This window comes from Micropterus salmoides, unplaced genomic scaffold, assembly GCF_014851395.1.
Source record: "Micropterus salmoides isolate LMB-PRFRI ecotype aquatic unplaced genomic scaffold, ASM1485139v1 Ms_hic_scaffold_9, whole genome shotgun sequence".
In the NCBI taxonomy this organism is placed as follows: domain Eukaryota; kingdom Metazoa; phylum Chordata; class Actinopteri; order Centrarchiformes; family Centrarchidae; genus Micropterus; species Micropterus salmoides.
In genome coordinates this window covers 28,545,757-28,565,756 of record NW_024044681.1, presented here as the reverse complement: position 1 = coordinate 28,565,756, position 20,000 = coordinate 28,545,757, and the positions used below count along the sequence as shown (strand labels likewise).

The window sequence follows — 20,000 nt, the reverse complement described above, 5'->3', positions numbered from 1 at the left end:
TTACAAACTTGTCACAGCAGATTGGGTAACACCTGTGACACGCCCACCAAATGGGAGAAAACATACATTGAAAAAAGAGAGGAAAATGCAGTGCGCTTGCGTACACAACACAGTGTTCGAGGCACCACCGTTCCCGTTGGAAAAAACCGCTTTGCTACATTTTGTTGCCGCTGAACTCTCCCCGGGTGTGGCAGTCAGGTGACAGGGACAAACAGGTTGCAAACAGGTGCAAAACGTTTTGAGATTGAACTCGCCCCTGGTGAATTAGTGGAGAATGCCAATGAATGTGTTTCAGCAAATGGTAGTGAGGCTGGAGGGAGGGACAGTTATACAGTAAGTAGGTTTGCAGTGTTTCCTTATTTGTTGTACGTTTAGTCACTTTACCTACTGTCACAAGTGAGAACAGTTGATAGACTGAACTTCAGCTACATGTTTCATACTATATGAAGTGACTTGAGTGATGCAGGTTTTTGTGGATTTGATGTTGGAGATTCTGGATTTGAAAGTGCTGAGTGGCCCTCATACTTTATTCTGTTCTGTTCCCACAAACCTTTCCAGGTGTGTTCTGTTGAGTTTATGCAGAAGTAGGCATAAGGTCTAAATGTTCATTCACTGAGAAGTATGATCCCACTTTAAAGGTGAAGAGACCATCCTTATACCTGATTGTTGTTGATCCTCTTACCATTGGCAGTAAGTGTCCTGAAAGACAAATTTGATCAAATTGGAAAGCAGCCAAATAGGGATTTTAATTGCTTCTATTGTTGAGTGGTGCACTGGATTGGGAGAATTAAAGGTTTAACTACTGAAAAACCTTCATTATTATTATTACGTCTGATTCCTGGTCCCTTCAGGTAAATTGAACTTCTGAAATGGGTCACAAATCCAATACATTTTTTTACACTGACAGAGCGAAGTTAAACCTGCAATAGCTGACTTTTTTTGTCCACTTACTCTCAGCAAACAGTTACCTATTTATATTCAGCAGAAATGGAGCAACATAAGCAGTCATTTGGAGTTGTGTTTCTGCCCACCTTGTGAATGTAAGTCTAATATATACTCTCACTCGACATCAACTCCTAAGGGAAATTTCTGGCTCTTTAGCTGCCAAATGCTCCACTATTTTCCACAGCTAGTCACTAACTTTGTCTGTCTACACTATGATATCATATTCTTATGCAAATCAGAAATCAATCAGACAAGAAACATTACTTTTAATATTTGACAAATACCTACCAATGTCGAATTTTGAAGGTTTCAACATTCTCCAAACCAGTTCATCAGGGAATCTGAATCATTCCTTAACTAATAAATTATGATATATTATTATAGTTTGGCTATTTTTATGTTGTATTACTACTTTTACTTAAGGAACATATCTGAGTACTGAGTACTTCCACCACAAAGGACCACGAAGGTCACAGTACCAACTCACTTATCACTGCTGACTGGAGTTAGTTCAGGATATACCTTGTTAATTAATCACTATGAGTTCTGTATAATTAAAAAATCACTGTAATTATTTGTGGATGATGCATCACCGCCACCTTACTGTGAATAGTCAACCTGATACTCACACACATTGAAAGACATTTGTGAACGACGTTCTTCCTTTCAACAGCACACACTGTTAGGTGTGTGCTGTTGAAGTGTTAATAAGTGAGGTTAATTAAACAGCGTGTCTCACCGCATTCTCACAGTTTTCCTTTCTCCTGTCTTTGTCATCCACCTCACCTCTTAACCACTGAATTGGAATGGTTAACGTGTGGGATGAACTGAAGGATAAACATTGTGACGGTTGGAAATCAGGAACTGAACTAAAATAAACATAAATAACAAATAACATAACAAATATCTTTGTAGATGTTTTAATCATAAATAATGGAGCAAAAAACAATTAAATCAAATTAAATCTAAAAGATTCTCAAGAATGGCTGGACTTTTGGAATATGGAGGATTACGTAAAAGAACCTTCTACACAAGGAGTACAGTTTATTCACATCTCAATTCTTTGTCTTGGATGCTTTTACTTTTTCTAAACCAAATCCACTCAAAGTTGTTAAAGCGTTCTATATGTGCATAATTTACTTTAATCATTTCTAGGTCTTGAACTAAAAAAAGATTAGTGACTTAAATAGGTTTTCCGTGACTATTTTGTTTTATACTGTTTTATGTTTTCAGGCAAAATCGGAAAAAAAAGAACCAGGAAACAAAATACTCATCAGACCTTTTTGCTTTAGTTTCAACTTTAAACCACATTTGTAGACACAAGTGAAATGAGGGAAAGGAACAACAATCATTTTCATTTTCTTTTTGTCTTTGCTTAGCAATATGACTGTGAGGATGTTCAGTCATCCAGGTCAAGGTCCGTGCCCTGGTTTTTGCTGTTTATTCATGGTTGAAAATCAGCTTTTCATTTGAAACTGCAAAGAGGATAGGTAATATAGAATTAGGTTAAAAGAATGAGTTATAAGATCATTTGTTGTTGTAGCTTACGGAACAGCAATATTTATTCAAACAGACTAGTTAAAGTGACATATTTGTTCCATAATAACTTATAGTATAGGGCTGGACAATATGACCAACATCAATAGCACAGTGTAAATTTATAACAAATAAAGGAACAATATACTGTATATTTGCTTAATACACTAGTGCCTAATAATATTCACTTTCTTGTACTGGCTTTCTGATACTTTAGTCAGGCAATTTTATCTATTGGAAATTGCTATATGAGTGAAAGTGGGTCAGTATCAGATTCATAATCAGTAATTTGATAAATTAAGTGTATTGTCCAGCCCTACTTCAGAAGTAATGGCCAAAGTCAAGGAGACACAGGACTAAATGAAATGGTTTTAGCAGAGAAAACAATAAACGGAACCAGTCCTTGACAAGGCTTTTCATCATCCAAAAGGGAGGACAAAGCAGTCAAAATGATAAGTAAAACATCCTACAGGTGAATCTGCATGCAATTCTCTCAGTACACACAACAGATACGTAGTTCAAATCTGAATGAAAGCAGCTCAAATGTACGCAACTGAATGCACAATCACAATCAACAATCATTTTCTCAGCCTGAAGTGAACTGATGAAATGATTAACAAGACTCCAAAGACTGATGTCCTCCAGACTGAAATTCATATAATAATAATGACTTAGAATAAAATTAAGTGATTGTGCTTTTATAACCAAAGTAGAACAAATAATACAAATACAAGATGTACATCACTTATAAAACATCAACACTGTTATATAAAATTTGAAATTTGAAGCACTTCTGTGGCAGTAAACAATTTCAAGAATTTACAAGATGGCTGGTAATGACTGAATAACAATTACAGTAAAATAACAAGACAACTGACAAGCAAAGATCATGTATGGACCGCATCAAGCAGCCATCATGGACAATATTTGCGTAGACACTCACAACCGCCATCAAATGTGCATTCATCTTACTTTACTGAGCAGCCAGCAGTTCAGGCTCCTGGAAGCTGGTCACCCAAAAAGCAAATGATAAACAGTGCATCCAATTGAAGTCCACAGACTTAAACTTGAGAGCACTTTTTCTTTTTTCCAACACCTAATAAGAAGTTTGAAGTAGAAAACAATAGCATGTATTGTGCAGTATTTTTAGAGTCTTTTTCCATATCATAAAGGTCATAGTCCTCCATCTGAAGCAACTGTAGGGTATTCCTTTTGTACTCTCATTGCTTCTTAGCTTTTCAGGAACTGTGAAAACAAAATAGTGTCATTTTCCATCCTTGCATTTAATGTACTTAAATGATCAGCTAATAGATGTCACACATAATACATATCATATTTGTGTGAAAGACATTTACACCTAAAGCTAACTGATAATTTTATATCTGAATTCTTGATTTTCACTTACCTCTTCCACCTCTCCTGTTGGGGCCACCTGTCCTCTCTGTTTGGTCATAAAACTGGATGAATTGGTATCATCAGGCTCCCTCTGAGCTTGACCTGATGGGAAAGAGGGACGACTGTACAGAAAGATGTCCCCAAATTCTGAAGGAGAGACAAGAAAGAACACATTTTAGTCGGATAGTCACTCAATCACTTATTAAAAAGTTCCAAAGTGTGCAATAAAATCTATCCAGTACCCGAGTGCTGTCGGTTTTTGCTGCTTCCTTTTCCTCCTAGCGGAAACTTGTGCTTGTCCTGGCTCTCTCTCTCTGCTCAGATGTAACCTCCCTGACCCTGTGAGTCCCAGTGCTGCCTCTTCGACCACGGCCCTCTCCAGAGCCCGCCCGAGGCAGCGTGGCCCCCCTCACTTTATAGTCACCATGGGACATCTGGCTGGAGAAATTCAGAGGCATGCAAGAGTCTGGGGACAAAGTAGAGCACAGAGAGAGATCCAAATGTTAAAGCTGCTAGGAGATAAACAGGGGTAAATCTCATTTTTGGTTCAATCTCTACCATCATTGAAGACATCTTTGGGTTGGTCGCCATGTTGACCAGACTGGTTCTGTTTATGCCTCCTGGGTCTTTTATGTGTTATTGCAGGACTCATGTTGCTGTCTGTGGACATGGGGCTGCTGGGTCTCTGGTGCCGCTGGCCTGAAATTATTACACAGATTTTGCACAAACAATAAGTGTTTAGATCACATAAAATGTTATATACAGTATAACTGAGGTCTGCTTGCTGAACCACGTAGCAGCAATCCACCTGAGAGGGCACCCGCATGTCAGTCAAAGTGGCAATGCCCTTACTTATGCATAACTTTAAGCCTTAATATCATTTAAACTGGTGAGTTATAGAAAACCTCACCCCCCTGTACAGTTGTCATGAAGGGGGGAATTAGTTAAGAGACCAAAACCGTTTTTTTGTACCACCCTGTAAACATGTTTATTTCTGCTGTAAAGTTGGGTATTTTAACATGGCGGTCTATGAGAATTGACTTGCTTCTGGAGCCAACTTCAAGTGGCCATTTGAGGAACTGCAGTTTTTGTCACTTTAGCGTTGACTTCACTTTTCAGTCCTGGGGGTTTTGCCACTTGTTGGCAACTCATAGAAAATCTGCTTTTTTTAAACCTGGAAAACCAACTTACCATAGAGTTCTCATTCTCTTAAGTCATTAAGGTTCCGAAACACTTTTATCTCTTTAGTCATCGCATTGTGCAAAGAAATCAAACAAAGCAGAGAAATATATTACAGCCATGCTATCGGCTATTTGATGATATACACAGTGGTGCTGTGGAGCTAAATACTAACATCCAGAGGCAAACATGGTCACAGTGGCAATGACATTTTAACCTCATGATGTAAAGTCAGGAAATGCCAGAGGTTATTACAATACAATGTCTATATCAATTTTCATAACAATCCATCTGATAGCTGAGGAGATATTTTACTCAGAACCATAAATGTCAACCTCATGGTGGTGCTACAGAAAAAGTCATTAGGATACATCTTCCAGGGACCTTGACTAACTGTATCTAATTTCACAGCAATTAATCCAGGAGTTGTCAAGATAATTTACTCAAAACCAAAAATTTCAACCTCATGTTGGCACTACAAGAAAGGTCAAGGGATCACTAAATTCAGTCCTGTAGGATTCATCCTCTGGGGACAATGAATGTCTATACAAAAATGTAATCCAATACAGTAGTTGTCTTGATTTCTCAGTCTGGACCAAAGTGGTGGAGTGAATGTGAAAGTGAAAGTGTAGCTAATACGCTGGAACACAAAATAAAACCTTTCTTCACCAGAAACCTTCTCACCTGACTCCTCTGGGTATCTGCACATGCGAAGGCCTACAATATCCCGTGAAGAAGCCACTGCCTGGTTAAAATCGCCATCTGTAAAGAAGGATCCTTCCGAGGTGCTGACAACACTGGACCTGCCTGATGAGATGTTGTCCTCAGATGCTGAGCCCCAGCTGTTAACCATGGACCCTGTGACTGATCTGTCCAGATCACCGGTGCTGGAGGCTGGGGTCTGCTCCAGCCCACGGAGGAGCAGCTTGTGTGGAGAGGGGTGGTGCAGCTGGTGTTTGTGCTTCTGCCAGTTGTGGTGTTGGCTGTAGTGACTTTCAGCAAGCTCTGCATCTGTCTCCTCCTCTGCCTCCTCCTCTGCCTCCTCCTCATCCTCTTCCAATCCATCAGTGTCCATGCGGAGGGGTATGGAGCTGTAGGTGTGTGTTGGGGAAAGAGGGCACGGGTGGCTGGTGATGTGTTTGCTGGAAAGTGCATTAAAAATGTGGTCTTGTCACAACAACAAAAAATTGTAGCTTCAGTTACAAATAGTTTAATGCAGTGTCAGGAAGGTTTACTCTGGTTACCTGAGGTGCTCGATTCCATCATGCAGGCCATTTCTCAGGTCTGCCTGTGGTGATGTGGTAGGTGGGTGACTATAGGACACTTCAGTGGGGGATGAGGCTGCCCCTCTAACTGGTGGAGTAGGGCAGCCCTCTGGATCAAAACTGATGAGAAAAGAACATGCTTGTTTGTTTTTGTAATTAATTTCAATTATATAAAAACTGTTGTCATAGTAAACTGTTCACAACATACTTCTAATTGTGAAGTGGTGACCTTCAGCATCCAAACAACAACAATAATAATAATCCAAACAATTCCCTTAATTAAAAACTCAAACAGTGACACCATTTTTGGTCAACAAAGCAAACATTGTTACATTATTGTTTCTGTGACTTTTTAAGGACTAGAAAATAACACAACTTTAATCACAAAATTTATAAAAGCCCTAAGCAGCCATCCATTCAAATATTTTATTTTACTCCGCTTTTCCGTGATAACGGAATAATTATCTCGAGATAACAAATGTTGTTTTCTAGTGATAACAGGATTATTTTCTTGAGATCTCGAGATAACAATACAGGGGTCGACAGGTGTGTTTCTTTAGGATATTTTCAGAATCATTTCTAGTGTCACTGGTTAGCTCACTTTGTAGAGTGCAGGACTTGTAATTGTAGGATTACATGTTCAAATCCTGCTTTCAATTATTTTTTTTTCTTCTTTTGTGTTTCTTTTATTTATCATCTTCAACAAAGTTTTTATGAAGAGATTCAGGGCAATCTAATCACACATTTCCCAACGGCTATTTCAAAGGTTCCGAAATAGCTGTCAGGAAATGTGTAACAATAAATGGATTTCCCTTAATGAGAAGCGCAGAAATTTCCTCTACCTGGGAATGATGGGGAAATCCATAGGTTGATGGATATGGACCAATTGCCAGGACGCACACAGTCCAGCACATGCTTTATTGTGAGCATGTGAAACAGTCTTTTCATAAAAAATGGTTTTAAATGCAGATACACTTTGATTGCAAGTGCTGCACTCTACCAACTGAGCTAATCAGTGACAATGAAACCCCCTTTGAAATTTGAATGGATGGCCGCTTAGGGTCTCCGCACAAATCACCTCATTTTAGAATACATTTGTTTACATAAACATTTAAAGCTAAGGCCTTAACCTTTTGTTTGCTGCTGCTTAGAATATTCTAACATAAATTATGCCAGAGAAATATGCGAGGGAGTGAAAAGTGTGCCAACTGACCCCCAGCCTCCCTATACAGGGACGCACTGACAGAAGGTCACCATGACGTCATACTACATGGGGCGAGATACTCGTGTTTTTCGTATTGATTTGAATGGACAGGATAACTGACACACATACTGTATGTCATGGCAGCCACAGCAGCTACACAGTAAACAACAGGAACTAATGCATTAAAACTGCGAAGAAATAAAGAGGAAGAGATGGCATCTGGACAGGCATTTATAACGCCGATGAATCTGTCTGTCACTGTTAACAGAGGGTCCAGTTTGCACTGATCATGATCAAACACACTCTCTCTTTGTTGTATCCCCATATCCATTTCTCTCCATATCGAGTGAAATAAGTAGTTTATTTATATATAACGGGTTAAATTACTCAATTCTTGCATGTCAGTCAGGAGCCCACTTCAATTGAAACAGGTGAAACATACTGTATCTAAGTTCCACCAATGCAAATATGCTTGTGTGAGTATGACAACTTCATCATGTTTTTGTTTTTGCCAGTCAGTTTAACCTGGTGAGCTACAGTATGCTAAGGAGCAAGGCAATACGCAGTAGCTGTAATTTAACATGGCACATTCAGCAATATTGCAAATTTGATATTGTGCACTGGATAGTCTGTCGGGAACAAATTAAGCAATATAGTTGGTACAGACTGGAGCATATTTTAGGGAATTTTAAAGTCTCTACCCACTACCGTAGCTATTTCTTTCAAGACCCCACTTAGACACTACCAACTGAAGGAGGTATGTATAGCTTGTATTGTATGTTGTGTATCGACTGTGTGTATTTTGCCACATACCTCCTTTCCATGGGCAGGCTATACTCACAGTCCCAGGCATTAGCATGAGGAGGAGACAAGGCTTCTCCCCAGATTATTGCATTATGTTTTGGGATCTTTGGGGCCCTTGTTGCCTTCTTTTGATTTTGACTCCCTGAGAAATGAAATGAAAACATCAAGGTAAACACAGATTGATTGCCTCATTAAAATTCACCACTGTAAAGAGCAGCTGTTGGCCTTACCTGAGGTGCTGTTGCTGCCTCTGTCTGAGCTGTGGTGTGAGCCTCCTGTGCTGTGATCACGGGTCTGGTTGTACGGGATTGTTTTAGGATGGATCACTCCTTCACTTCCTTGCAGATGATCTGAAGACAAAGAAGCAAGCAACTTTGCAGCATTTCTTTTTTCATATATATAAATATTGTAAAGCAAATCAAGTGTAACCCTACTTTACCTTTATTTATGTTTTGCTCCATTATGTTGTACTGCATCTGAGCTGCCATCTCCTTTGGTATTGGAGGAGGGTTGGGAGGCTGTTTCCAGCAGGGCATGTCCAGAGGCTCTGCTATAGTGCCACTGGTGGCTGCCTTATTTTTAATGCTGGCCTGAATGAGCTGTGTGGTGGCGTATGGGATGGGTTCATATGTGGCTGCTGAATCTCCTCCTGGACTTGCATAGCACAAGCTGGAGTTGGTGAACGTTTTAATATCATTGAGCTTGTTGGAGAGGTTCACATCGCTGTAAATTGCCGTCTCAGAGCCACCCTGTTTGTTTTCTGGATGGTTTCCATAGTTAGCTATGCAATCAGCTGAGGAGAACATGAACAAAGCAACACATGAACAAGTCACAAAGCTTCAAAATTGCTGGAAGCTGTTTCATTTTTTATTAGACTCACAGCATGTATCTCAGACATGAGCTCAGTCTTGCACAAACCTGGTCGGCTGTATGTTGTCATGTTACTGTCACTGGTGCCATTGCCATTATTGCAGCAGTTGATGCTACAGTCTTTGTGATTGGCACATGCATTTGGCCAATTTTCTGGCAGCCACAGCTGGTTTAGAGGCTCGCCCATGCTGAGAAGGCCAGGTCTGCAACAAAGAGCACCACAGTGCTGTCAATCAAAACCTGTGGTTCTCATTTATCGCTGATGAATGAGCATGGGGAGGATTCATGTGGCTCATCCTAGAGCAGGGAGACACCTCCCCCTAGTGTTTCCACAATTTAAGTGCATTTCTCCTGTTAGTCTTCCTATAACACAAAAGAACAAAAATATCACTCACCTGCCAGCACTGCACACAGATTCTCCTCTTTGATATGCGACTGCAAAGAGAAACAGAAAAACATTAAACCTTGATGAGCTGTCAAAAAGAGGATGCGCCAAAAGCAGAGGAAAGCCATGAAAGACTGGTAGAGATTCTAGGCAAAAATCTAAAGTCAAGTCTACACTCATTTCAACACATGCCTCCATCGTTAGAGCACAAAGTCTGACTCTAGGGTTTAATGTGCATGAAGAAAACACAAATAATTGCCTGTGCCTTTACCAATTTCAGCATAACTTGAGAACTGATTCAGAAACATTGTTTCTCCTCCACTACCAGTAAAACATCAAACAAATACAAATTCTCCAGTGGAATGCATTCTACATTTCCCTTACTTAATCAACATTTATGCAAAAGCTCATTTTTTTGCTTTATTATGATTATCAAAATCCACAATTTGAGTCAACAAATATAGTTAGCTAGTACTGCAATCATATACTGTATAGGTGCAGTCTACTTTAGTTTCTACTTTAGTGAAATAACCATTTCCATTTTAGCTCAAGCTTGATCTTTTACTTCATTCATATCATGTATCATATGATGTTTTGTGAAATCCAATTTACATGTTCTTTTATCATTGTGCAATCATGATGTTGTGCTTCAATACTTTTCCATTTCTATATGTAAATGACCATAAAAAACTGAACTGAACAATCCTCCAAAGAGAAGGCATGCAATTTCATCTTCGGGATGTTTAAAATAATTAAAATATATTAATGTTTAACAATTTACTTGCCAAATATGCTAAATGTAGATCAATCGTACTTTACATACCTGTAGGTGTAAAGGTGAATGACGGCACTGGTGGGACAGACAAAGACAGCGAAGGGGAGTAAGAACTGAAATCATTTCAATTAACTTCAATATTACAGAAGCTATAGGCTTAGTTATTCACACTATGAGGTTTTGTATTGTCTATGCCTATACACTCTGCTTTGTGATGGACATCTCTTCATGTGAAAAATTGAGGTGCACAATCATTTAAATAACCATATGTCATCTGCCTTACTGCTGCCTCTGTTGTCCAGGTGTAGGTTAATGGGGGTGACAGGCAACCAGAGAGAGAGAGAGGGAAATAACAGTGACTTTGTAGGAGACATGGTAATGGCAGGTTGACAGGCCTGTGCCTCTAAGAACTGTGCTGTGTTGAGGAAATGACATGACTAAAGGTCAGCTTTTGACAGCCTGAATAGTTGCAATTTGTTACTGAAGTCTTTGTGTCAGAGGAAGATTAGACCAGAGTATTTTTCACCCTTTGATGTGATCTGCTTATCAGCCTCTGGACAAATTCTTTAATACCACTGAGATGAAGACTGCTGTTTAGTGAGGTGGCAACATGTCAAGGCTTGATCCCTTCCACAATCATTACGACCTTTAAATGTACCCACAAAAGCAGGTGCACACTTGGCCTATATGGTCAGCATCTTGAACATACATACACCTATCAACCTTTCTTAAATATACACACAACAGAGAAACACACACCCTTCCGGATGCCAGTGTACGTGCTGCTGAGGCCACTTCTCTTCTTGCGGTGACGGTAGAGCCACACACTGAAAATCATGAGGACCAACCAGCAGGTGGCGCCAATGCCAGCAATAAATGCCGGTTGCCTCACCACATCTGAGATCTGAGACAAAGTGTCTCTTTCCTCACTGATATCCATCATCTGACCTGCAGAGTCTAACCAGTAAAAAAAGAATGAAAATTAATCAGACATTATTTGTGCATGAAAACAACAGCAGTAATGTGCATAAAGCATAATTAGAGATTTCAGCGTGTATAAAAATGTTGATATGGCAGCAAAGCATTGTTAAAAAACTATCTGAAAAGCTAAGTAACAACAGGGTAGGCACAATATTGTGCTTTATGTATTTCTTTATGAACAGTGTATAGTGAAAAGGTGGCTAAGAAACAGAGGTTTTCACCCCCAGATACTATCACTGTTTTTAGGCCTAGATTTGTGCCACCTTCCCAAACAAACACTCCTTATTCTGGAGGACTCTCACCTAATTGAAAGAAAGTGACGTCACTCTTGACCCCAGGTCCAGCAGCGTTGCTAGCCGCAACCTCTACACTGTAGCGAATTCCCGGTGCCAGACTGGGAATGAGCACAGAGAAGGTGGAGCCGTCGACCGACTGGTTTACATGATAGCGACTCTCATTACCCAGGCACCAGATCTGTCATGGGGGACACATCCGACAACACAAGAGGCATCATCAGTCTCACAAAGATTTTGTTTACATTGGACACAACTGGATACACGCGACTCAGAGGATGGGCACAGGAGAGGGCAGGAGACTTCTTTTTTCTTACCTTGTACTCTTGAATGACTCCAGCCTCCTCTCGTTCTGGAGGCGGTTTCCAAGCAACGAGGATGGCAGTCCCATTGGCATCACTCTTTGTCACTGTAACGCCCTGGGGTGCTCTACTAGGGGCTAGGACAATGAAGCATACAGTTACCCATGCACACATAAACAAAATCTCATCTGATGCTGTAGCTGCATGTCTAATAGCTTTGCACACAATAAAAAAAGCAATACCTGACTTCATCCATATAGACAAGAATACAAGTTGCACCAATGTTATTCAATGCTAGGCAGCTAATTATAGATACATTTTATACTGTAGAACAAAAGTCACCTTCTTCCAAAGTCCTGACCACCTTCACCTCACTGTCAGCTCCCTGGAACTCATCAAAGAAGGGGCGCACTTTGAACTCGTAGATTGATCCTCTCTTCAGCTGACCGATCACAACCCCGTCCACCCGTGGGGCGCGTACATCCTGGACACTCCACTGCCCCTCTGGCTGGCCGTGCTCAGCGGACGCCCTGTAAAGCACCTTGTAACCCTGGATGTATGGGGACTGCTGCTCAACCTAGTGGACACGCAGGGATAAAGCACGCTGCATAAATGTCACAGTAAGACCCCTTCTGATCACGAGCAGCTAAACATCTGGGTTAAATCAAAGAGATGTGTAGTTTTTATTACTGTACTGTAACTGAAGTCTGCGGTTCAAAATAATTTCTGCATGTGAGTTAAAACAACACACTTCTAGGAAGTTAGAGCCTCTTATTGTGTTAGAGTGAGTATCCTGCAGGAATGATCTGTAAAATCTCAGTTAATTCCCTCTGCCTTTAGGGTGATACAGATTAATGTTTCCTCATATTGGTACATTTTTACTGTAAACCACAATATGAGATCATTAATAGTTTCCCCTCAGCATGGCTCTAGATAAAATCATGCCAGGAGAGGACTAAGCATTTTCCATTTAAACCACACAATTATGACAAGGGATGCCTCAAAAGATTTCTGTGGAGGCATACACATATCCAAACACACACACACATACACACACACACCCACACAAATTAATTTATGAATTTATTTATTTATTAATGAATGTGTTTAGAACTAAGCACAATTCAGGGACAACATTTCAGGGAGTATAAGTCTTCTCGTAGATAATCTCTAATAAAAACTCTGTCAGCACAGACAGTCTAGATGTTTTTTTTATTCATAACCCCTCAGCTTTTATAGCATATTTTTGACGTACAGTATGTGTTTGCATTTACTGGAAACATTGCACATTTGACCTTTTCCCATATTTACCCTAACTCTGACACAGAGCAAAGATAGCAAAGAAAATTTGTGCAGGACAGTTAACATGGTCCCCTTACCATCCACTGCACCCTGACAGCAGAAGATGAAATGACGGTTGGTGTGTGCAGGTGGATAACCACATCTCCCAGCTCCCTCTGGATGTGACGGTGATCCACTCCCTGCATGGTGGAGGTGCTGTCTGTTGGTACAAAGGAAAGGAAAGAAGGAAATTGCAACAATGATGCATTCTTTTGATATGAAATAACCATGTGTTTTTTCTACAGTTTAAATTGTATTTGTTCAATGTGAAGTAAAGCGAAAGGAAAAAAAGAAAAAGAAATGAAAAGCACACACTGACCCTGTGTTCTGACAGAGTCAGAGATTGGACTCGGGTCACTGAGGCCATAAGCATTCACTGCTCTGACCATAAAGAGGTAGACAGTTGCAGGCCTCAGGTTCCTCAGGACAAAGGTCTGTGTCTTTATATGCTCAGCTACCGTCACCCATCTGCTGCCTAACGTGTAACTGCAGGAAGAGGTGAAGACATGATAACACACAGAGGGAAGTTCCATCAAGCTGGAAAGATTTTATATAAAGTAAGTCGTTAAAACATGCTACATATTTCTGACCTGAATGCCTCAATTAGGTAAGATGTAGGTGTTGCGCCAGCATTGGGGTTTGATTTCCAGGACAGAGTGACAGAGGTACGGCTGATGTCAATCAATTCAGGCTTAGATGGAGCACTGGGAATCAGGTTAGGGTCTACAGGGTGACTGGACTGAACAACAACTCCAAACTCTGCCACAGAGATACCAACAAATTCATTAAAGTACACAGCTTCAGCTGTACATTCTTACAACTACATCTGTATTTGTGTAACCTACCCTCCACCTGCAAGAATGCAGTCCAGGATGCCTCTCCATTGGGGCTAGCAGCTACACAAGTGTAGGATCCTGTATCTCCCAGCTGAGGAGAGGAAGTGCAGTGGTAGTTATTAGTGGGTTAGCTTGGCTCAGTACGGTCGCTGTTACTTCATCGCCTACCTTAGCGTAGCGAATCTCCAGTGATCCTGTGTCTGCTACGGACATACGGGAGTCCACTGGAGACACCACCACACCGTCCTTCTTCCAGTTGACTGTAGGGGGTGGAAAGCCAGCTGTTTGGCAACCCAGGACCACTGTGCTGTCCACAGGCACAGTCTGATTGAGTGGACCCTGCCGAATCACAGGAGGAGGGTGGTCTGACCCAGCTAATAAAAAATAAAAATAAAAAGTAGTGAAAGACTGCCCCGTGGCATTTTTACATACTGCATACTTAAAACACGTGTGTAGGCTATTTAGTGTTTCAAGCAGATTATGTAATGCATTCACACAGGAAACATTACAAAATAAAGTATAATGAAAAATGCAGCAAATGGCAAAGTCAACAAAACAAAATATAAAGTAATAAGTAGTTTTTGTTAGGTATTCATGAAGTCAGTTATTTAATAAAACATTTGAATTGACAAACAGCTTTGCAAAAGCTTATATATATATATAAAACATATATATATATATATATTATATATTTGGTTGGCCTACAGAAGCCAATCCAGTTTAAACATGTTGAAGGTTTTGTGGTCATGTTTAGGCAGCTAAAAGCATCTGTTTGAGTTTGTAACATAGTGGTCATTATAAGTACAGTATGGGTAAATTAAGATTAAATTTAGTCCACTGCAGACTCCCGCATGCCTAAACTGAGGTTACGGAAAGAGCTCATTCTCTGGTGTCGTGCTCATGTGCTTTGTATGCCAAATACAAAGGCAACAGGATTTCTAAACTAAATGTCCATTAAAAGTATAATTATCTTCATGAAAGGTAATGGTAGGAGAGTCTGGTGGCGTAGTGGCTAAGACGATCCCACATAACCTTCTCCGGTTGGTGACCTTTGTTGCGTGTCATCCCCCTCCACTCTATTCCTGCATTCTCCTGTCTGTATCTCTACTTTCACTATCGAATAAGGGAAAAATGCCAAAAAAACAGTCCACTGTCAACAGTATATAATGGACTTGGAAATTGGGAAGTGATGTTCACATAAGATCAAAGCTATGATGAGAGAGAAATAAAAAGTAAGAAAGATGAAAGTAGGGAGAATGAAAATGAAATGCTGCCCAAAAATGAAAGACAGATAAGATGTGAAAGATATTGAGAGGAAAATTGGTAAAGAGAGAACAATAGGTTAAGGTGGCTGTGCAGGCAGCGGAGGAAAAAGAAATCAACTTTTCCCCTCCAGCGGAGAGCAACTAATCGTTCATTCGGCAGTAGGTACTGCTCGAGCCGGCTCCAATCACAACGGCAAAGCCCAACTAATAACAATCCTACTTAGATAACAGAGCTCTGTTTTTTTCTCTCTTACATTTTAAAACCCTGTGGATGGGGGCAGGGGTTCTAGATAAATAAATAAATACAAAATACCAAAAAACAGAAAAAAGGTGATGGAAACGCGCCTTGAAAACTGCCAGAGGTAATGCGGACCAGTTATTTCCATACAAATGCACCACTCCAAATGGGGATGAGAAGAGTGTGGTAGGATAAAGAGAATTTGGGGGAGGGGAAAGTAGGGAGAAGCAGCTACGGGCGAGAGTGCAGTGCTGTAGACCACTGAAAAAATTACATAAAACATGACCCCATCATTTTTATTTCCATTACCTGAAACAGTTTTTTCACTGAGTGGATGCCTCCCATTTCACCACTAAGGTGGCTGCAGAACGCATTACCAGTATGAGCAGCAGATTATCCTTTAGAACTAATAGGGCCACACTGAGCAACTCACCGTGTAGAAGCAGTAACCGTCTGTTGAGCCTGAAGCAATTATCTTCATTAATTTAATATATGTGCACAGTACAATGTTACCTAGACACATGTATTCATGATCTTATAGGTCATTTAACTGGGAGCTTGTAGACTTTGCTGGTGGTGTATAATTACTGGTGTGGGCCTCCAAGCACATTTAAATTGCTTTTTTTTGAACAATTAACATTTTTTTTAATCACCTAGGATTTGGATGACATCCATATAAAAGTACATTGAAACAACTATTTCATTTGTCAATCCTGCAGTCTTAATTTACAAATATCTAGAATAGAACACAGAATAGATTATTTATTGTACACTTGCAAGTTAGGAAAATATATATTTGGAGGTAAGAGAGATAAGGCCAGACACTACACACAAAGGAGACAAAGGTTTTTGAGCGCAACATGAGAACAACGTCTCCTGAAATATGTCCCCTGACAGTTAGTAACCAAGGCCAACTACCCCACTTATAAGGGAGGTAGCTCTCAACAGTCTGCAACCAAAACCAGTTTGTAGCCTAATACACCTGCTCAACAAAGGAAAACTACAGCAGCGGCAAGGTAGTCTGTAAGCCAAAAGGCAAAACACTGAGTCTAGAAATGTGCTGAATAAAAGCCCCCGCATCTGCCCTCCATCACTCCTTCCTTTTACTCACAGTCTGTGACCTCCAGCAGTGCTTTGGTAATAACGCTGCCAGCGATGTTGAGAGCCTGGCAGCTGTAGAAGCCGCCATCCGAGCGCTGAACATCGGTAATGGTCAAACTGCCCATCTGGGAGACAGACAGACGGCTAAAGGGCTGTGGTGGCTGGTAAGAGAACAGGAGACTCTGGAGAGAAGAAAGATCACAGAATTAGTAACCCCTTCATATGCTTTATTTGCACTGAGTGGTGATTTAGTGAGATGACAGACTGAGGGTCAATCTCACCTCACTGCCCTCCCTCTGCCAGAAGATAGCGGGCTGTGGGTTGCCAGTGGCCTCACACTGGAAGGTGACCGTCCTACCCACTGCCACCACCTGGTTCCTGGGGCGTATGGCAAATGCTGGGGGCACTGCAGAGGAAGAGAACCCTTAATTACCTGGCAGCCGGACACATTTTACATCATTCCCCATTTCAGAACATCTCAGTATGCATAATAAAGCTCAAATAATGATGATAATAATAATCTAAAAATAAATACAAAATAAATAATAATAATAATAATAATAATAAGACTGAGTATTATTTACCTTTTAAATGAAAAAAAACAGCACATTTTCATTCATTTGCCCACACATATCATGAATTACATACTGTATTGGTGGATGGAATTACAGTGCAGATAGGACAATGACTGGAGCTCATGATTTTCTGTTGCTGTCTGATGGTGGATGAGGGGTGGATGACAACTTACCAGTATTGACTACAGGGGAAAAGACACAAAAAAGAGCAGTGTAATGAGTAACGCAGGTACACACAGGCATATGGAACTGCAACGATGCACTCAATAGTATTGGTACAATGAAACTGGTATGAAAGAAAATTAGAGTGTAATATAGGATGCAAGCAAAAATTGATCTGCAAGTACATGATTTCTTACACAGTAGTTTTTTTTCCCCTTTTGGGTAATGATATGTTCTATTTCTATTTATTTGATTTCCTTTTCTTTCTATAATAAGTCTTCCCAAACCTGCTGTCTGTGAGAAGATTCATTTTATTACATTATTATTCTTCTACAAACAAATATCAGAGGGAAAAAAGTGATTTCAAAAATATGATTTCGCGTTGAGATGATACACATTTATGTATTTTGAAGAAGTAAAATTCTTTTAAAGAAGAAAAATTGACCGACAATGAACAGTGTAAGTGATAATAATTTTGGAATGAACAGTCAAACATTTCTTCAGATGCACAGAACTCTAATGGCCATAAAAAAAACAACAAAAAAAACGTGGATTTGAAAGAACAAGGCATGCTGTTTAGCCCCTATTAGACCCAGCAGACTTGTTGGCTCTGGGGTGTGAAAAATATATGTAATTGCTTGGTTTAAGTTACAGAGGCAGCCGGCCTTGAGGCGTATTCGGACAAAGACACAATCCCCTAATGAGGACATAAACCTGTGAGGGGTGAGGATGGAGCATTGTGTCTGGATAGAAGGTAGAAGAGGGATCTGCTCTACTAAATGTACTACAGAAACAACAACACATTTTGAGGTGGGAACTACTGTACATCGTGACTGCTGTAAACTAGATTTATAGTGAAATTTATGGCTAGTTTTGGAACTACCGTGAGAGGATGACTGCGGTTATTGTTCAGCTTTTCAAGGAATGTCTTTAAAAAAGTAAAGCACATGATTTTGCAGAAAGCTGGATTTAAGCACCCTGTCTGAAAAGACATGTATCATTTATGGGCAACTTTATATAATTTATCTAACAGTTTCTCCCAAGTTACTGTCTGAAACAATAGCGATCATTTTAATGAGTGCAACTCTGAACAGCAATTTCATCTCGTACTTGGGACTCCAAAACTTACAATGAGTAAGCTCCTTGGTCTGCTACATCTGTTTCAAATGGCAACTGTTTAATACCAGCCAAATGTTCTAGGTCAATAAAAATAATTCTGTGGTTAAGACTATAGCTATGATTGAGCATGTCTGTTTCCTCCCTTAATACAACTGCTACTCATCTGCCAGTTATTCCCACCCTTCTCCATTCACTGCCCAAATTCAGGTCCCCATTGAAGCTCGTTTTCTCAGGTTTTTGGAGGGAGAGGAAGACAATATAATGGGAATTATGTCATTTCCCAGCATGCAACCAGCCCTGCCTTATCTTTAATTAAGTCCTACTGTCCTCAGTCTGTGTCACCTACTGTGCCACGGCCGTGCGTGTACGTGTTTATGTGTATATATATGGGTCTGTGTGTGCAATTTTGAGTGGCGTCTTTACTGCTCATTTCTGCCACTGACTTGGACTAAAGGGTGTCATTGTGGCAGGACGGCTCAGACAAAATCAATCCATTTTCTGCGGACATGTAAACATTTACTTTGCATGCTTTCCCCAGTTTATACAGGACATTACTATGAAACTTTCTGTAAACAATCTGTTGCAATGTCCTCAACTGCTTGTTTTTTAGAAGTAGAAACTATTGACCTCATATCATAAGTGAAAAGGAAAAAAAATACAAGCAAAAACAAGAGAGATAATTCTGCATGTCTGTACTGCCGGCTAATTTGTGACACTACGAGGCGGGATTAGTTTTCCAGTTAGGCTGGAAGAAGCTCTCTTACAAATACTTCTTCCAAGAAAAAGAAAATCTGAGGCTCTGAAAAAAAAAGTGTGTGAATTGTATATAGAAGAGAAGGTGGTGCTGCGGTTAGAGGACATCACATGCGAGGGTTGTACTGACCGTGTACAGTGAGCGTGGCGGATGCTTCAGACTTTCCAACCATGTTTTCCACCACACATGTATAGGAGCCCTCATCTGAAGAGGTCACTTGGCGAACAATCAAGGTATGGTCCTCTAGGATTTCAAATCTGTAAGCAGGACAGACACACATAATCAAGGGATGAAAGAAAATGCTGAAACACCATGTTTGCATGGTAAATTAATGTGTATAGAGGGCCTCTGTGCATTACCTGCCCTTAGGCAGGTCAGAATCATCTTTCCTCCAGCGGACAGTGGGAACAGGGTCTCCTTGAACCACACAGTGGAACTCCACGCTCTCATCTGCCAACACCACCACACTGCTGGGTCGCTTCACAAAGGTCGGGCGCTCTGGAGGGCAGCACAATAACAACACTCAACACTGTATTATCCACACAATCATCACTGTCATACTGTTCATGAGTGCGATCAATATCCGTATAGTTAGAATCTTTGCATAGCTTACGTCATTCACTTGTCTATTCTTGACAAAATCTTATTATAATTTTAAGTTTAAATATGTTCAAC

At 40.4% G+C, this 20,000-nt stretch overlaps 1 protein-coding gene across 1 annotated transcript in view; it reads right to left on the bottom strand.

Annotated features, from left to right (window-relative positions):
* Positions 1–2,212: 2,212 nt before the first annotated feature.
* The window catches only part of LOC119895371 (roundabout homolog 1-like), a 76,481-nt gene continuing 58,693 nt past the window's right edge, over positions 2,213–20,000 (bottom strand). Inside the window, 27 exon segments of the mRNA XM_038708455.1 lie at positions 2,213–3,726; positions 3,887–4,023; positions 4,119–4,188; positions 4,191–4,342; positions 4,435–4,575; positions 5,740–6,197; positions 6,300–6,440; positions 8,338–8,470; positions 8,559–8,678; positions 8,768–9,121; positions 9,247–9,401; positions 9,594–9,633; positions 10,407–10,433; positions 11,118–11,315; positions 11,642–11,813; positions 11,950–12,071; positions 12,277–12,511; positions 13,314–13,435; positions 13,595–13,761; positions 13,866–14,034; positions 14,121–14,202; positions 14,280–14,485; positions 16,726–16,897; positions 16,997–17,121; positions 17,464–17,472; positions 19,455–19,582; positions 19,685–19,823. Coding sequence (XP_038564383.1) covers positions 3,712–3,726; positions 3,887–4,023; positions 4,119–4,188; positions 4,191–4,342; positions 4,435–4,575; positions 5,740–6,197; positions 6,300–6,440; positions 8,338–8,470; positions 8,559–8,678; positions 8,768–9,121; positions 9,247–9,401; positions 9,594–9,633; positions 10,407–10,433; positions 11,118–11,315; positions 11,642–11,813; positions 11,950–12,071; positions 12,277–12,511; positions 13,314–13,435; positions 13,595–13,761; positions 13,866–14,034; positions 14,121–14,202; positions 14,280–14,485; positions 16,726–16,897; positions 16,997–17,121; positions 17,464–17,472; positions 19,455–19,582; positions 19,685–19,823 — 3,989 coding nt within the window. The 3' untranslated portion in view covers positions 2,213–3,711.